Source organism: Carettochelys insculpta, chromosome 9, assembly GCF_033958435.1.
Source record: "Carettochelys insculpta isolate YL-2023 chromosome 9, ASM3395843v1, whole genome shotgun sequence".
Lineage (NCBI taxonomy): Eukaryota > Metazoa > Chordata > Testudines > Carettochelyidae > Carettochelys > Carettochelys insculpta.
The window spans coordinates 17,192,551-17,205,889 of NC_134145.1; the positions used below are offsets into that span (position 1 = coordinate 17,192,551).

Genomic DNA, 13,339 nt, shown 5'->3' on the forward strand with positions numbered 1-13,339 from the left:
AGAGTTGTAAGAGAGAGCTGTGAGTGGAGTTCCATGTTGTTTTTCTTTGCTCATTCTGCTGCTCTGTAACTCTTCAAAACTTCCTCAGCTTTGACTTCAGACAAGTTAGAGTTACAGAGTTACAATTTCACCTTTCCCTTTGCCACTTTGTAACCGTTCAAAAATTGAGGACATTTTCAAGAGCAGCACAAAATTCCCATTCTAACATCACCCTGGGCATCATTTTATAGCACTCGGTGGCAAACAAAATAAGAAAGGGGAAAATGTTGGGGGGAGGGCTATCTTTAGAAATTATAAAAGCTGTTTTCCATAGAAAGTCAAACAAATTAAATATGCTTCTTTTTCAAATCATGTGAAATGGAAACACCACTTTTTCCCACAAAACTGATTTTGCCATTTTTCAACCACCTCTATTAACTTACTAATCTCGTGAAGAGACACAAACTGGTGCAAGAGTAGTTTTAGGCTACTGAGAAGAGATGGAAGAACATTTTTGAAACTCACAATTTCAATAATATGATCTACATCTTAAGTTTTGACCCACAAAGGGATTACCTTTTTGCAGAAGTCACATTCTCTTGTTCAACAAGCTCTGTCACTGAGTGTTTCACCAACACTTCAGTGGTACCACCCATGAATGCCAACCTCACCACTCCCCTTGAATTTAATGAAGAAAAAAACCTTATATAGGGCTGGATTCTCCTTTCATTTACAGTGGCCTTCTGCCACTGTAAGTGAACTGTCTTTGGTGGAGTTTCTTCTGATTTACACTAACATATGGAAATGCAGAATCAAGCCCTCCGCCTTCAGTGAGAGTATACCCTACATAGTAAAACTAGAGCATAAATAATTTTTCCTATTCCTGTGCTAGTCTTTTCACATCTTAATAGTGAATTAATTGGTCCTGAAAATGCCTTTTTATTTCATAAATAGACATTATGCCCGATTATGTTACATCATAGGACAGATGGTAGATTTTTGAATAACTGAAATCTTTTTCCAACAAGGCACTGCATTAAAGAAAACTGGGGAATTGAAGCATATCGTTTTAGGTCAAGAGTAGTTACCTCAGTTGCAAGCCCATGTGGGAATTAAGAAAGGGATGAATAATAATAACCTCATATGCTACTTAACTGAAAACAAAATAACTTCAATTTAAAAATGACATCCAGCCTCTCTTCTTCCTTGCTCCTCTTTCAATATGAAATGTTTCTGAAACATTTCTCTCACTGCTGTTGCTCAGGGAATCCAGGGACTCAGCTGATGGAGAGTTAACATCAGTATCACAGTGTCAGAAACCGCAGGACTTGTTTTCCCATGGTATCTGATCTCCAAGGGCAGAGAAAGCCACAAAAGCTGTTGGCTACTTTAGTCTTCCACTGCAGAGCATGACCCTGCTTCTATTGAAATCCATGGCAAATTGCCCATTGACTTCATTGGGGTTGTTTCAACAGTGCTTGAGGAAGGATGGAGGCCATTATGTATGGGCAGATGGTGCAACAACCACAGTAAAGGTTATGCTACAGATCATGGCCAAGCATAGGTCAAACACATCAAATAAGCTTTGGCACATATCCCCTCCAAAAAAAAAAAAAAAAAAGTAAATTCTCATTGGCTAAATTGTGTTTTCTTCTGGAACTATTTGAGAAAAGATGTAAACTGACCTGAATATTAACAAATACAGGTAATTTTAAATGTTTAAGAGAGGAAACACTGGGGAAAAATGAACTAATATTCTCTGAGGAAATCTGCTTCTATGAGTTACACTGATCCAGGCATGGAACAAAAACAATGCCATGTACCCCAAGTAACACAAAGCAAAATTCACAATGAACTTCCCACAAAGAATCCACAGCTCACAACAAACTGTTTGCAAATTGTGTCTATAGAATAAAAGCTCAGGAAAATAAATGAATTCCGATACTACTTGAAGACCATTTGTGAATGTGAAAGTAAGGCTAAATTCAGTCAAAGGATTATGAATTATTCACTTAGTTCTATTCTGACCTCACTGATAAGGTGAGCCAAATTGTATTGTGTCCAGAATGACTGTACCTGTTTAAAGAAGTTTGTCACTGTAAGAGTAGCTGGTCTAAAGCTAGTAAGGTTGCAAGCTTCATCCCCACTGGTTGTCCTTTCTAACGAACGCCTCCCAACAATACTGGAATTCCGTCTCTCTGACCAAGATCCTTTGCGTTCTAATAAAATAAAATAAAATAAAATAAAAGGAAGAAAAACAAAGAGCCTACATTTGTTTCAAGCAGATTTTCTATAAGGAAGGTAGCTGCTGCATTCAAAAATTATGCAATACGCATGATAGAAGAGGTGGTTATGCAAAGACAATCACATCCCTGAAGCATCAGGAAGCTATGAAGCACAGCTGAATGCCTCTGCTTCTTTCAGACCAACCTCACCCCAGTGCCTTATTGCTATTATAAAAGTCTTTATTGTGTGGAGATTTATGTATTTCTCTTCTGCTGAAAGATGATGAAGTTGGCAGTTTTGGGGATGCTGAAGAGCAGTTTCAGATGAACTGTGTGGTTCACAAAGATTAATCCACTCCTGTGGAAAATGTTCATCAGCCTATAATGCTCTTCAGTCTTAGCAGCCTGGGTATAAATACTACATAACAGATGGTTTGCTTGTAAAATTCTTGAAAGATAAACCTATTTGTTACCATGGCCTTGTCCTTTTTATTTCAACCCTTTTCCAGGACTGTTACAAAGGCTAGTGGAGGGGCAGGGGAATGACAAGCTGATAAAAGAGCAGCGGATACAGGGCCTGATCTAAAGCCCACTGAAGTAAATAGAAAGACTTCCATTGACTTTAATGGGTTTCCTTCAGGCCCATATTCCCTTATGAAAATGTAGGAAATACTGTACCTCCGGCGCCAATTTCTACTTCTGTGGAATCTCTCTCCAAACTTCCAGCACTGCTGACTATGTTCATTAAATGAATGGCTGTCCAGGCAAAAGGCATCCGGTATCTGCCCAATCTTTGGCAAAACTGTTCTGCTTGGCTTTTCAGCTTCTCTAGTTTTTCCTTGTTCTGCAAACAAAACATTAATTCCAAAAGATTTTTTAAAAAAAGATGCAGTTGGCTTCCTTTTATCAGTGACATGTCTGAGTGCTTTGTCCATGCAAAGTAATAATAACTGCTTGTACACTACTCTCTAGTGTAATAATAAACAACAACAACATTTTTCACTTCCATAGCACATTCTATCTGTGGATACCCCATATGCTCTTTATTAACAGCAAGGATTTTAGCCTCACAACACTTCTATCCCATAGAAAACTGCCAAAGGCAGGATAGCTTGATGGTCTAACAGAGCAGTTGATTTGATGTTTCTAAGCTTCCAGAAATTGCCTGTTCAATTCATCTGCCTTCCTGAAGCAGCTAAATTATACTCCAGGAAGTCCACTAGGGATTTCATAATGGTAAATGATTTTATGAGGTGATGCTCTAAATAATAATACCACCTAGCAGTTTTCATTCAAGATCCCGAGGTGCTTCATGAAGGCAATCACTTTATTTATCCTCATTTTACACATGGAGAAATTGACAAAAAAAATTATGCAAGTGACTTGCTCGTGATCCTACAGTCTGTGGGACAGTCAGAAATAGAATTCAGGCTTCTTGTCTCCCAATCCTGTGTCTTTATCAATATGCAGGTCCTGATTCATCAAAGCATGACTTGAAGCGCATGAGTAGCCCCTTGTCTTCCATGAAAATCCACACATGCTTCTAATTAAATGTGTGCTTAGGTCCCTTGCTGAAACAAGGCCTTACCAAATACTACTTCCCCAAGATTCACAAAACACCTGTTTAATTGATTGCAAAATACAATATACATGCAGAGTCACTTCACTTATCACAGAAATGCAGGCCTGTCTAGCTTAGGGTTTATACTGGCAGACATCATTATAGTATCTGAATGCCAATGGAGCATCATAGCATGAGAGTCCAGAAGAGAAGGTGAATATCAACTTTGCCATCTGGAACAATGAAGGAGTTTTAGGCAGGCTGAACTGAAGTGGAATTTAGTTAGCAACCAGAGGTTTGCAGCCTTAGATCTTGGAAAATGACAGATTTGTTGATCACATACAAGCAGACCATTCATTTTAAGGCGCATCCAGGCTTTACCATTTCCTTTGGCTTTTCACTTCATCTGCAATGTTCATTCAAGAAATCAGAAGTAAATTAAATGATAAGCAAGAGAAAGTGGTATGCACCACCTCTTCCCATATTCTATTACATCAGGGGGCTTCTCTTTAAGTGGCAGTGAAATAAGTTTTAAATTGTACAAAAACTGAGTGAACTTGAGTGAAGCTTCACAGCTCTGAACTATAGCTCTTCTAAGGATAAAACAGAGATTTCTCATTCCATAGTCACTGATGATCTTGGAGTAACTGCAAAGGAGGAGATTAAAGAAATGCCACCAAGCAAGTTGGCTCTGAGATATTACTGCAGGTTGAACCTCTCTAGTTCTGAACTTTCTTGTCCAGCAACATTTGTAATCTGGCATATTAGTTAGCTGGCATATTAGTTAGCCCAATAACCACTTATCATGGATGTGGCCAAGCTTCCCGTGTTCCCATACAGTTTGTTTACAGCCACCAGTCCTGGCTCTCAGTGTTCTGTGCTGTTATTTAGCTGTAATTTACCCCAAATGTCTTTTGAGAGTCAGTAAGCAGTGGAAGCGTTGGTAATGCTACTAAACAATACCGACTCCCATGATCTGGCAAATTCTCTCATTCAGCACCAGTCAGGTCCCAAGGATGCTAGACTAGAGAGGTTCAACTTGTAGTATTCCTGCCTGTTCATGAAAGCCAGCAAAATCAATGCACTCCCCTCTAGCCTGTGAGCTGCAAGAATTTAGCAGACACAGGCTTACACAAGCAACACTTTAACAGCTCAGAGTTCAGTAAAAATTACAGTATTCTTTTGAGCTATGTCCAGTTCCCAGCCTTCTGCAGCATAGCTAGGGTTTCCCCAGTAAAGAAGTTATATGTGGATAGGGGAGGAGAGACAGGACTTCTGTGGGAAGGGTGGGCCGAGTCTTTTGCTGTGCTTCATTACACGTAACTAAAAAAGGCTGGAGACTACAAGTGTCTCCCTTCATTCAATGGGCTGCCCTGTCTATGCAACTGTCGCAAGCTGATTACAGTTTGTTTCAGGATAGTCAGTTTCCTCCTGGTGTGTGGGTGGACCTTCCACACCACATTAGAAGAGAGGAAAACAGAAAAATATAGTTGAAAAGCACCACCATTCAAAGGTAAGCAGGGGAAGCCCCTGTAGCTGTGACACTGGGATTTTTTATAATCCCTTTCAGGGATTTGACAAAATTCCTAGTTAAAGGTGTTGTTTTAATAATAGGAACAGCAGGAACAGGACAAACCCACAGCAAAGGGAAATGAAGTAAATACATTTAAATAACATACGAATGATTAACTTTTCATATCTGCAGAAGTATCAATGCCTGTATTTCCTCTAAACTTCCAAAAATGCTTACCTTTGCAGCATCCGCTTCTTTAAAAATCATATAGGGCTCTGCACATTCACCAATATCCCCTTGCTGTAATACTTTTTCCAGCTGCAAAGAAAAGAAAACTTGTAAGGGCAGGGACATGTATTTATCAGAGAATGACAAATTAATGACTGTGTAGCTTAGTCATGTTCAGAAGGGTATATATTCAACAGAGCTGAAAGCTGGTCTCCCTTTTGCACAAGAAAATTTAACTGCAGGTATAAATCAAAGAACTTGCTCCTTGGTCAGATAGTAGGAAGTGCAACTAACCGAATTTTCATCTATGATTCAAGTGCAGGAACACAAATGAAGGCGTGAACTGCACCTACACCAGCATGGGCTAGCCTTTTGAAAGCTTAGCCTATTGCCAATGGCTTTAAAAGAATTAATTTAAGCATCCGAGTTTTACTTCATGAATCTCCTGAATTTTGTTCTTCTCGATGCTGTTTTTATCTATATCGCAGTAGCACCTAAGATTATCAACCAGATGGGTGTCCCATTATCCATGGCCTAGTACAAAAGTAGAGGATATAACAGTCTTTGCCCAAAGAGCCTGAAATCTAGAGAAGACAACATAGGTGGATCACATAAATGAGAAGTGAAGAGAGGTATGACCACATCAATTGGTTTAAAACGCACCCCTGCCATCACAAGTTAGCCACTGCATATTTGCCCTTTCTTGGTTTAAAACGCACCCCTGTCATCACAAGTTAGCCACTGCATATTTGCCCTTTCTTAGGCTGCATGCTCTTTCGGAACATGGTTTTATTGCATCTTTGTATAATGGGGCCTGGCCCATGACTGGGGCTTCTAGGCAGTACCACAGTATAAATAACAAAGCAGAACATCTACCATCATACTGTGCATGCACAGATTAGGTAGGATCATCAGTTAGATATGCTCAGATGAATGGCTAGTGCTTTCACAAAAAAGCTAAGACCTCTATGAAAATTCAGCTGACAACAGAAGGAATTTTTCTAGATTATTTACTTTGACCATGACCTTCTCATTATCACATGATAAAAAAATCAAAAATATCACTGTTAAATAAAAGACTACCAACTGTGCTTATCTCACTGGGTTTACAAGCCCTAATGGGCAATCACAAGCTCTTCTGATCTCAGTTACATGGTGTATATCTCTGCCTCTCATCTCGTAAAAATCATATACTGTGCACACATGGCCTCTGATTTTACAAGAAATGCAGTGACACGTGGGGCCAATCAAAGAACAGAGTATGACCAATGGGACCAAACACTGATCTTTTTGAAGGAGCCACAATACTAATTTACTTCTAAAAGCTTAAGGTATCTATGCACACATTCAGAACCAAATTTCAAAACATGGGTGGCTATAGGGTGATGTAACCAAGGGCTGCAAATTGTTAGAACATGTCACTTTCCCCTTTCTGCAAAGGGGATGAATTCATGCTGGGACTGAAGTAGAGAACTGGTCCAATTCTCAATCTCAGCCATACAAGGAATAAACGTTCCTCGCGCTGGGGTATCCTTCTAGCCAACTGAAAGAGGGAATAGTGTCCTTTACCTTCACACACCCTATTTCTGAAGTTATCAACTTAGGGGCTTAATTTTCCACCTGGTTTTACTATAGCCTCCCAAATGTTATGGGTGCAATGTATGTAATTTGTATGATTATCTATCTGATCATCCTCACAGATCTCATACTTATGTATCTTACATAATATATTGTTCTCTGAATTTCAGGAGGTTTGAAAACAGAGACAGACAGACAGATTGACCGACTGACCATGATCTAACTTTCCTAGGGCACCAGTGATATTACGTATCAACCACCCTGGTTGTTGTAGTGTGTCTGCCTTTTAAGTTTTTTGCATCTTGTATTTGCTTTTGTAAAATTGACTAGGGACAGCACACTATGATGTTTTCATTGGCATATAAGCAGTTTCATTGTATACGTAATTATGAATAAAATGCATTAGCACCTCATATATATATTTAATTCCTAAGCACAGGTGTTAGAACACTTTAGCCTCTGTGCATGACAACTCTGAAGTCTAGTTAAGGAACTCTCTCCTTACAACTGTTATATATGATGCCACTGGCTGCAAATGTAAGAAGAACCTCTTAGTAATCTCTACAGAAGTCCATTTTCACCTTCCATCCTGTAATTGGTGAGTTAAAAAAAAAACAGATACAACAACTGATCTTTTGGTAACTGGATGCATGTATGTGCAAGGGGAAGATGCTAAAATGATACACTAACTAGGTAAAAATGAAAATGCTGCATTTTTTCTTTCAAAAGACTCTCTTTTGAAAAGACATCATGCGAATGAAGCATGAGATATGTAAACCAGTGCCTCATTTGCATTTTCAATTGCCCTCATTTGCATTCCTCTTTCGAAAGAGGAATGCAAGTGTAGACACAGGCCACTAAACTGTTTCCTTTCACAGAAAATAGTAGTCCCTAAAATGCAGCTCTGCACTGTTCAAATCACTAGGGATGTTTTCTACGGTTTTCAATATTAAAGGCAGCCTACTCCTCCACTGGAATATGTCCTATATAAAAATGTTTAACACAGAGAGAACATTGGAAATGAATCAGATTTGCAGGTGCTCCTAAGGGAAAACCCCAAGACTAACACCTAAGGACAAAATTTACCTCATTACATTCACCTCACAGATCTGCATGGTCTGCAGGTTCTAGTATTTTATTTAAAATAAACAAAGAACAATGACATCTCTAACACAGGTACACAGCTCGTCTTACCTTTATTACTAGAAATACATCCTGAGAGGGATAAGTAATAGAAAAGATGGCTGATCTGGCCAGAGTGGTAATGGCAGTAGGAGGAACATGAGGACGCAGCATTCCTTTCATTTGTTCAGAGTTTAAATCAAAGTAGAAATTCTCTGAAATCTAAGGGAGATGTTTGTTACTCTTTATCATGAGCTCTCAGACAGTTTGAAAACATTCCCGAGAAAGATTGAACAATGCTCTCTGTTGATACCGTTTATTTAACAAACAACACTACCAGCCTGTGTTATCTGCAGTCCAAAACAATCAATTTCAAAAAGGCAGACAATAGAGGGAAGAGGAAAGCAGAAGAAAAGAACAACTTAGGCTACTTATTAAAACCTCCCACCCCTCTCTCAAACATGATTCATATCCCTTGATTAACTATTACAACACTGCACAGTGTCAGAGAAGGACATTATAAGAGTTGGTACCCCAGACTGAAAGACAAAAATCGCATGGCATGGGACAAGTAACCTTAATACATTGGAACCCTCCAGAGTGACCCCAAACACTAGTGACTGTAGTAAGAATCCAACACCAAAAGGAGTAGCATGCCATTATCAACAGCAGAGGTCACTAGAGCCACTTCAAGAACAGATTACATGAAAGAAAACTGCCCTGTTAATATGTGACTGAAAATTTCAGCAAAGTTCACAATGACTAACTCCTTCCATTTAAAAGACTTTATTTTTCTTTCATTCTTTCTTTTTTTATTTATAAGTTTTGAACTGGAATTTAGCTGACAGTAACCCTTTGCACATATTCAGATTTGAGTTGCTTGCATATTTTTAGAAAGCTATGTGTGTTTGAAATGATGAGCCATTAAGGACATAGGGAATGCGCTTTCTTGAAATTTCTGTCATACCATAACTTGGGTCTTGGGCTTGCAAAATGTACGTGTTTAAATACACTTGAACCTCTTTAATCTGGCAACCTCGGGAAACAGGGTATGCTGGATAAACAATCTTCCAGGCCAGGGAGGGTGATGTAGGGTGTGGGAATGATGGGGTTGGGTGTGAGGTGATTACCTAGTGCCCCTCTCTTGGGGGCACACTTGGCTCCATGACCCTTGCTGCTCCTAGGCACTGGCGTACTCCGCTGTGGGAGAAGTGGGGAAAAGCCCCAGGGGAAGCACTCCTGGGCTGCCACTGCCCTAGCTGGGGAGGGAGGGGGACTAGCAGGGCACAGAACCACTTCCTCCTTTTCCTGCCAGGCTCCATACCACAGGTGTTTCTGGATTAGGGACAACCCAGAGTATGGAGGTTTGTGTGTACCTACGTAGCGCCACTGAAGCCAATGCTTCATGGTTAGATGTTTGGTGCTCTCTCTCTCTCTCTCTCCGTGTGTGTGCGTGCGCGCGCGCATTCTCTCTGCATGCTGTACTGTCCGTCTGACAACCCATACTGCAGACTCCAGTCGAACTACCCTAGAAAGCCTCAGACTTGGTTTGCAGCAAAGGCACGTGGGTCAGCTTTACTGTCAGTGAAACACTGTCCTCATGTCTTGGCTCTGTGATTACAGGTACACAAAAGCATACATCTGTGTGTAGCAGAGGATTACCTCAGTTAAAGGCAGGACTTTCCACTATCCTTTAGACCAGCCAAAGACACTCCCTCTGAGATACATTTTTATTCATCAATATAAACAAGTTATGTACTGCCCGTCTGATGTAGTTAGTTGGCATAACCAAGGACCTCCCATCATCTTTTACATTTCTATCCATCAGTCTTTCATCCTTCTCTGTGACTATCTTTAGGATGGGTCAGCATATGCATGTTATCTTTAAGGAACGTGTTGGTATGGTAAATAAAAAAACAACAACTACATACCTTTTTCTTTTCTTTAACGTCATACAAAGCCAAACTTGCAAAAATGGGTTCAATTTCAATTTCAAATCTTTAAGGAAAGCGATAAATAAATAAATTGGTTTGACCCTCAGAAAAAAAATCTATTTCCCAAATAGGCAGGATTTTACCTCAAGAATAGACATACCAATACAAGACAAATTCCCCCCAGCATAACTACATTATATTCAATGGAGTTGCACTGTGTGAATTTGGCTCACAATTTCCTTTGCAGTCCAAAATGCAAATGGTTCCCATAAAAGCACTACGGAAATATATACAGTGATCGCTTCCTCTGTTTGGGATGACAGGGAAGGGTTGAAGTTCATATTTAACTGTAAAATATCTGTACAATTTTTCATTGTGCATAGCATTGGATGGATGTATTTTAACAAGTGGAAAACAGAGAAACCCATTGAGATCCAACTGGAAAAACATTCAGGATTTACTTTCAGTTTCAAGCAGAGTGGCTGGTAGAGTCTGCTAAAATTATTAGCAGTTAAGTGGTTAACATAGTCAAGTACGTCGCTATTATGTTTTATAGTTTAGGAGTTCAGTGTCAACACCACAGTTGACTAGGGACAATCCACATTTGCCAGAGTTTTGTACGAGGCTGTTTCTCAAAAGACTCATTAAGGCACTTATCCTTTGTATAACTTTTCTTGCTACACTTGCATATTAACAAAAGATAATGTTTTGATACATGGAGGGGCTGTTGTGTGTCTAGTGACTGGAGCAGGACATACAGATTTTAACCTAGAATCAGTACAAAACAGCTGAATTTCTTACACTTAAAATTTTCATCTGAAGATGTTTCCAATTTTCCATGTGTAACCCCAGAGGCACTGAGACCATGGACAAGGGAGAGTGAAGTCTCTGCTCTACAGCCTTGGCGCGGAGCCAGCTGGCCTTTAGCTCATGTGGTAGAGCCCATGGCTTTAGCTCCAAAGCTGACAGGTTCAATCTCTCCTGTCAATGACCTGGGTGTGTTGGCCTTACACATGGGAAAAAAATTGACTACATTTCCTTACTAGCTCAAGGACCGCTTAGAAATTAAAAAACCCTATTTCTCTAGGAATTTGCATTTTTAAAAAATTCTTGGCATCTCACCCCAATTGGTACAGGAACATTGCTCACTATTCCCCTTCCTCAGGGAGCCAGCAAAAGTGCACAGCTGGCTGCACTGATGTACCTGGCTGGAGAGCACAGATAGACAGACAGACACAGCCAGACCTGCCACATCCAGGGGACATGTACCCCTGCACCAGCTGGAGTTGCATTGGCCATGGAAAGGCGCCTCTCATCTAGACCAAACATGCTGCGGTGAGAGAGCACTGATGTAGTCCTCTCTTTCCACAGAACAATCCTCAGACATCCTCAGCCCCACCCCAGGGCAATGATTTAAATGCAGCATGTATATTTTCTTTGTATTTTCCAAAACCCCAACATTATGATTTCTCGTTCTAATACCTCTTATGATTTCATTATTTGATAGCACATTTGAAATCCCTGGATTAAATATTCGACCCAAGGGCACATGATCATGGGTATCGGTAATAATCAAGTGTCCCTTTTTCAGCAGTGGTGTCATGATACTCCATTGATGAAAGTGCACTGATTCCAAGGACAAGTTTGACACCCCTGTGCAAAGTTACAACTTTGCTGTATGCACACCAAGATGGTTGTGTATTCACATAAAAGTGTAAAAAATAATTTGTGAGGGAACACAGCAAATGATTGTTCAGGTTAGTTACTGTTGAGTAATTGTTGACTCCTCCTATCAGATCCAGACCCTGACAGATTTGCTGAGGCATAGGCTTTTGAAACCAACTAATGATCACTAGAGCAAATGCACATTTTAGCAGATGAGCAGCCATCTGGATTCTTGTATTAGAGAGCAGCGTAGTGGTCTTAAGGGCTAGTCCTACAAAGTGCTGAGCATTCTTGGGAAACCTGACCAACCTCTGCTCCCAGTGAAAGGAATCATGGTCAAGTGACTAGGGCACTAAGTGGGACTGAGAAGACGCAGAATCAATTCTCTGTTCTGGCACATATTGACTGTGATGCCTTGGGCAAGTCACTTAGGCTACAAGCTAAACTAGGCAAAGTAAGACGATCACAGATACGCAATTTGAGCTACGGCAATTACATAGGTAGAAGCGACATATATACACTTGGCTAACTTGGCCATCTCTACTGTGTAAGGCCAATGGGAGAGTTTCTTCCACCAACCTCCTGTACTCCTCATGTCTCTCCAGGAGTACAGGCGCTGACTTTGACCTTGGAGAGTTTGATTTTGTGCATCCATACTAAACACGTCGATGAGCAGGTCAATCTTCCAGGGTAGTGTAGACACAGCCTTAGTCGCTCTGTGCCTCAGTTCCCCCTTTGTAAAATGGAGGGCTAATTAAAAGACTGTGAGATTACATTAAAAGATTGCAAGGCACTCACACACCACAGTACAGAGAGCTATATACACAGAGTGAGTCAAACAGAGATTGAACATGCTCAACAGCTTGTAGGTCGGACACTGCACCTAGCTCCAAAAGTCCCTGACAGTTCCACTTGCAGCATCATTTATCTGCAGAGATGCAAGTGCTGCCCAGTGATTAGCAGAGCACCCACAACACCCACAGCCAGCAGCATGTGTTCCTACAGTGGTGCACATCCCAATATGCCCTGGTGCACATAACAAAACTTATTCAGCCCATGGATGGAAAAACTTAAAGGGAACTTAGCTAATAAGAATATGATATGTGCCTTTTTAGGCCTCAGAACAATCTTAACTGTGTCCAAGTAAAGGGTAATATGGAGGTACTCCACACAGACACTGATTTAACAACTGAATCTCAACCTACATTAAAATAATACTTACTTAAGAGACAAACACTTCACAAGAAGCCTCTGACCAAAATGTTCTTTGGGTACTTCCGGGACACAAAGCCGTTCAATAGGCTCCTCCTGGAAAGTGTCACAGAAGAAGTCATTTACAGACGGGTCACTGCTGCACTCCAACCATATGATTAAAAAACTCATCTGGGTTTTGATTTTTTTTTCTTCTGAGACACAAGTAACAATTTTATCCTGAAGACTTAACAGCATGTTGCATTCACTGTGACTATAAATAAGAACTAAGGGATTTAAATTAAAGTATCTGCATAATAGGGGACTGGAAATCTACAAAGAG

General features: G+C 40.3%; 1 protein-coding gene across 10 annotated transcripts in view; it reads right to left on the reverse strand.

Moving 5' to 3' along the window:
- The window catches only part of DOCK7 (dedicator of cytokinesis 7), a 149,410-nt gene that overhangs the window by 95,590 nt on the left and 40,481 nt on the right, over positions 1–13,339 (reverse strand). For all 10 annotated transcript variants that reach the window (XR_012646518.1, XM_075002183.1, XM_075002185.1 and 7 more), the window contains exons 7-12: positions 13,028–13,113; positions 10,138–10,204; positions 8,279–8,428; positions 5,516–5,596; positions 2,883–3,048; positions 2,056–2,198 (exon numbers count right to left, since the gene is read on the reverse strand). Coding sequence is in view for 9 of the 10 variants with exons in the window: in XM_075002183.1 (XP_074858284.1) it covers positions 2,056–2,198; positions 2,883–3,048; positions 5,516–5,596; positions 8,279–8,428; positions 10,138–10,204; positions 13,028–13,113 (693 nt within the window). In the remaining variant the exon portion in view is untranslated. The remainder of the gene's footprint in view (positions 1–2,055; positions 2,199–2,882; positions 3,049–5,515; positions 5,597–8,278; positions 8,429–10,137; positions 10,205–13,027; positions 13,114–13,339) is intronic.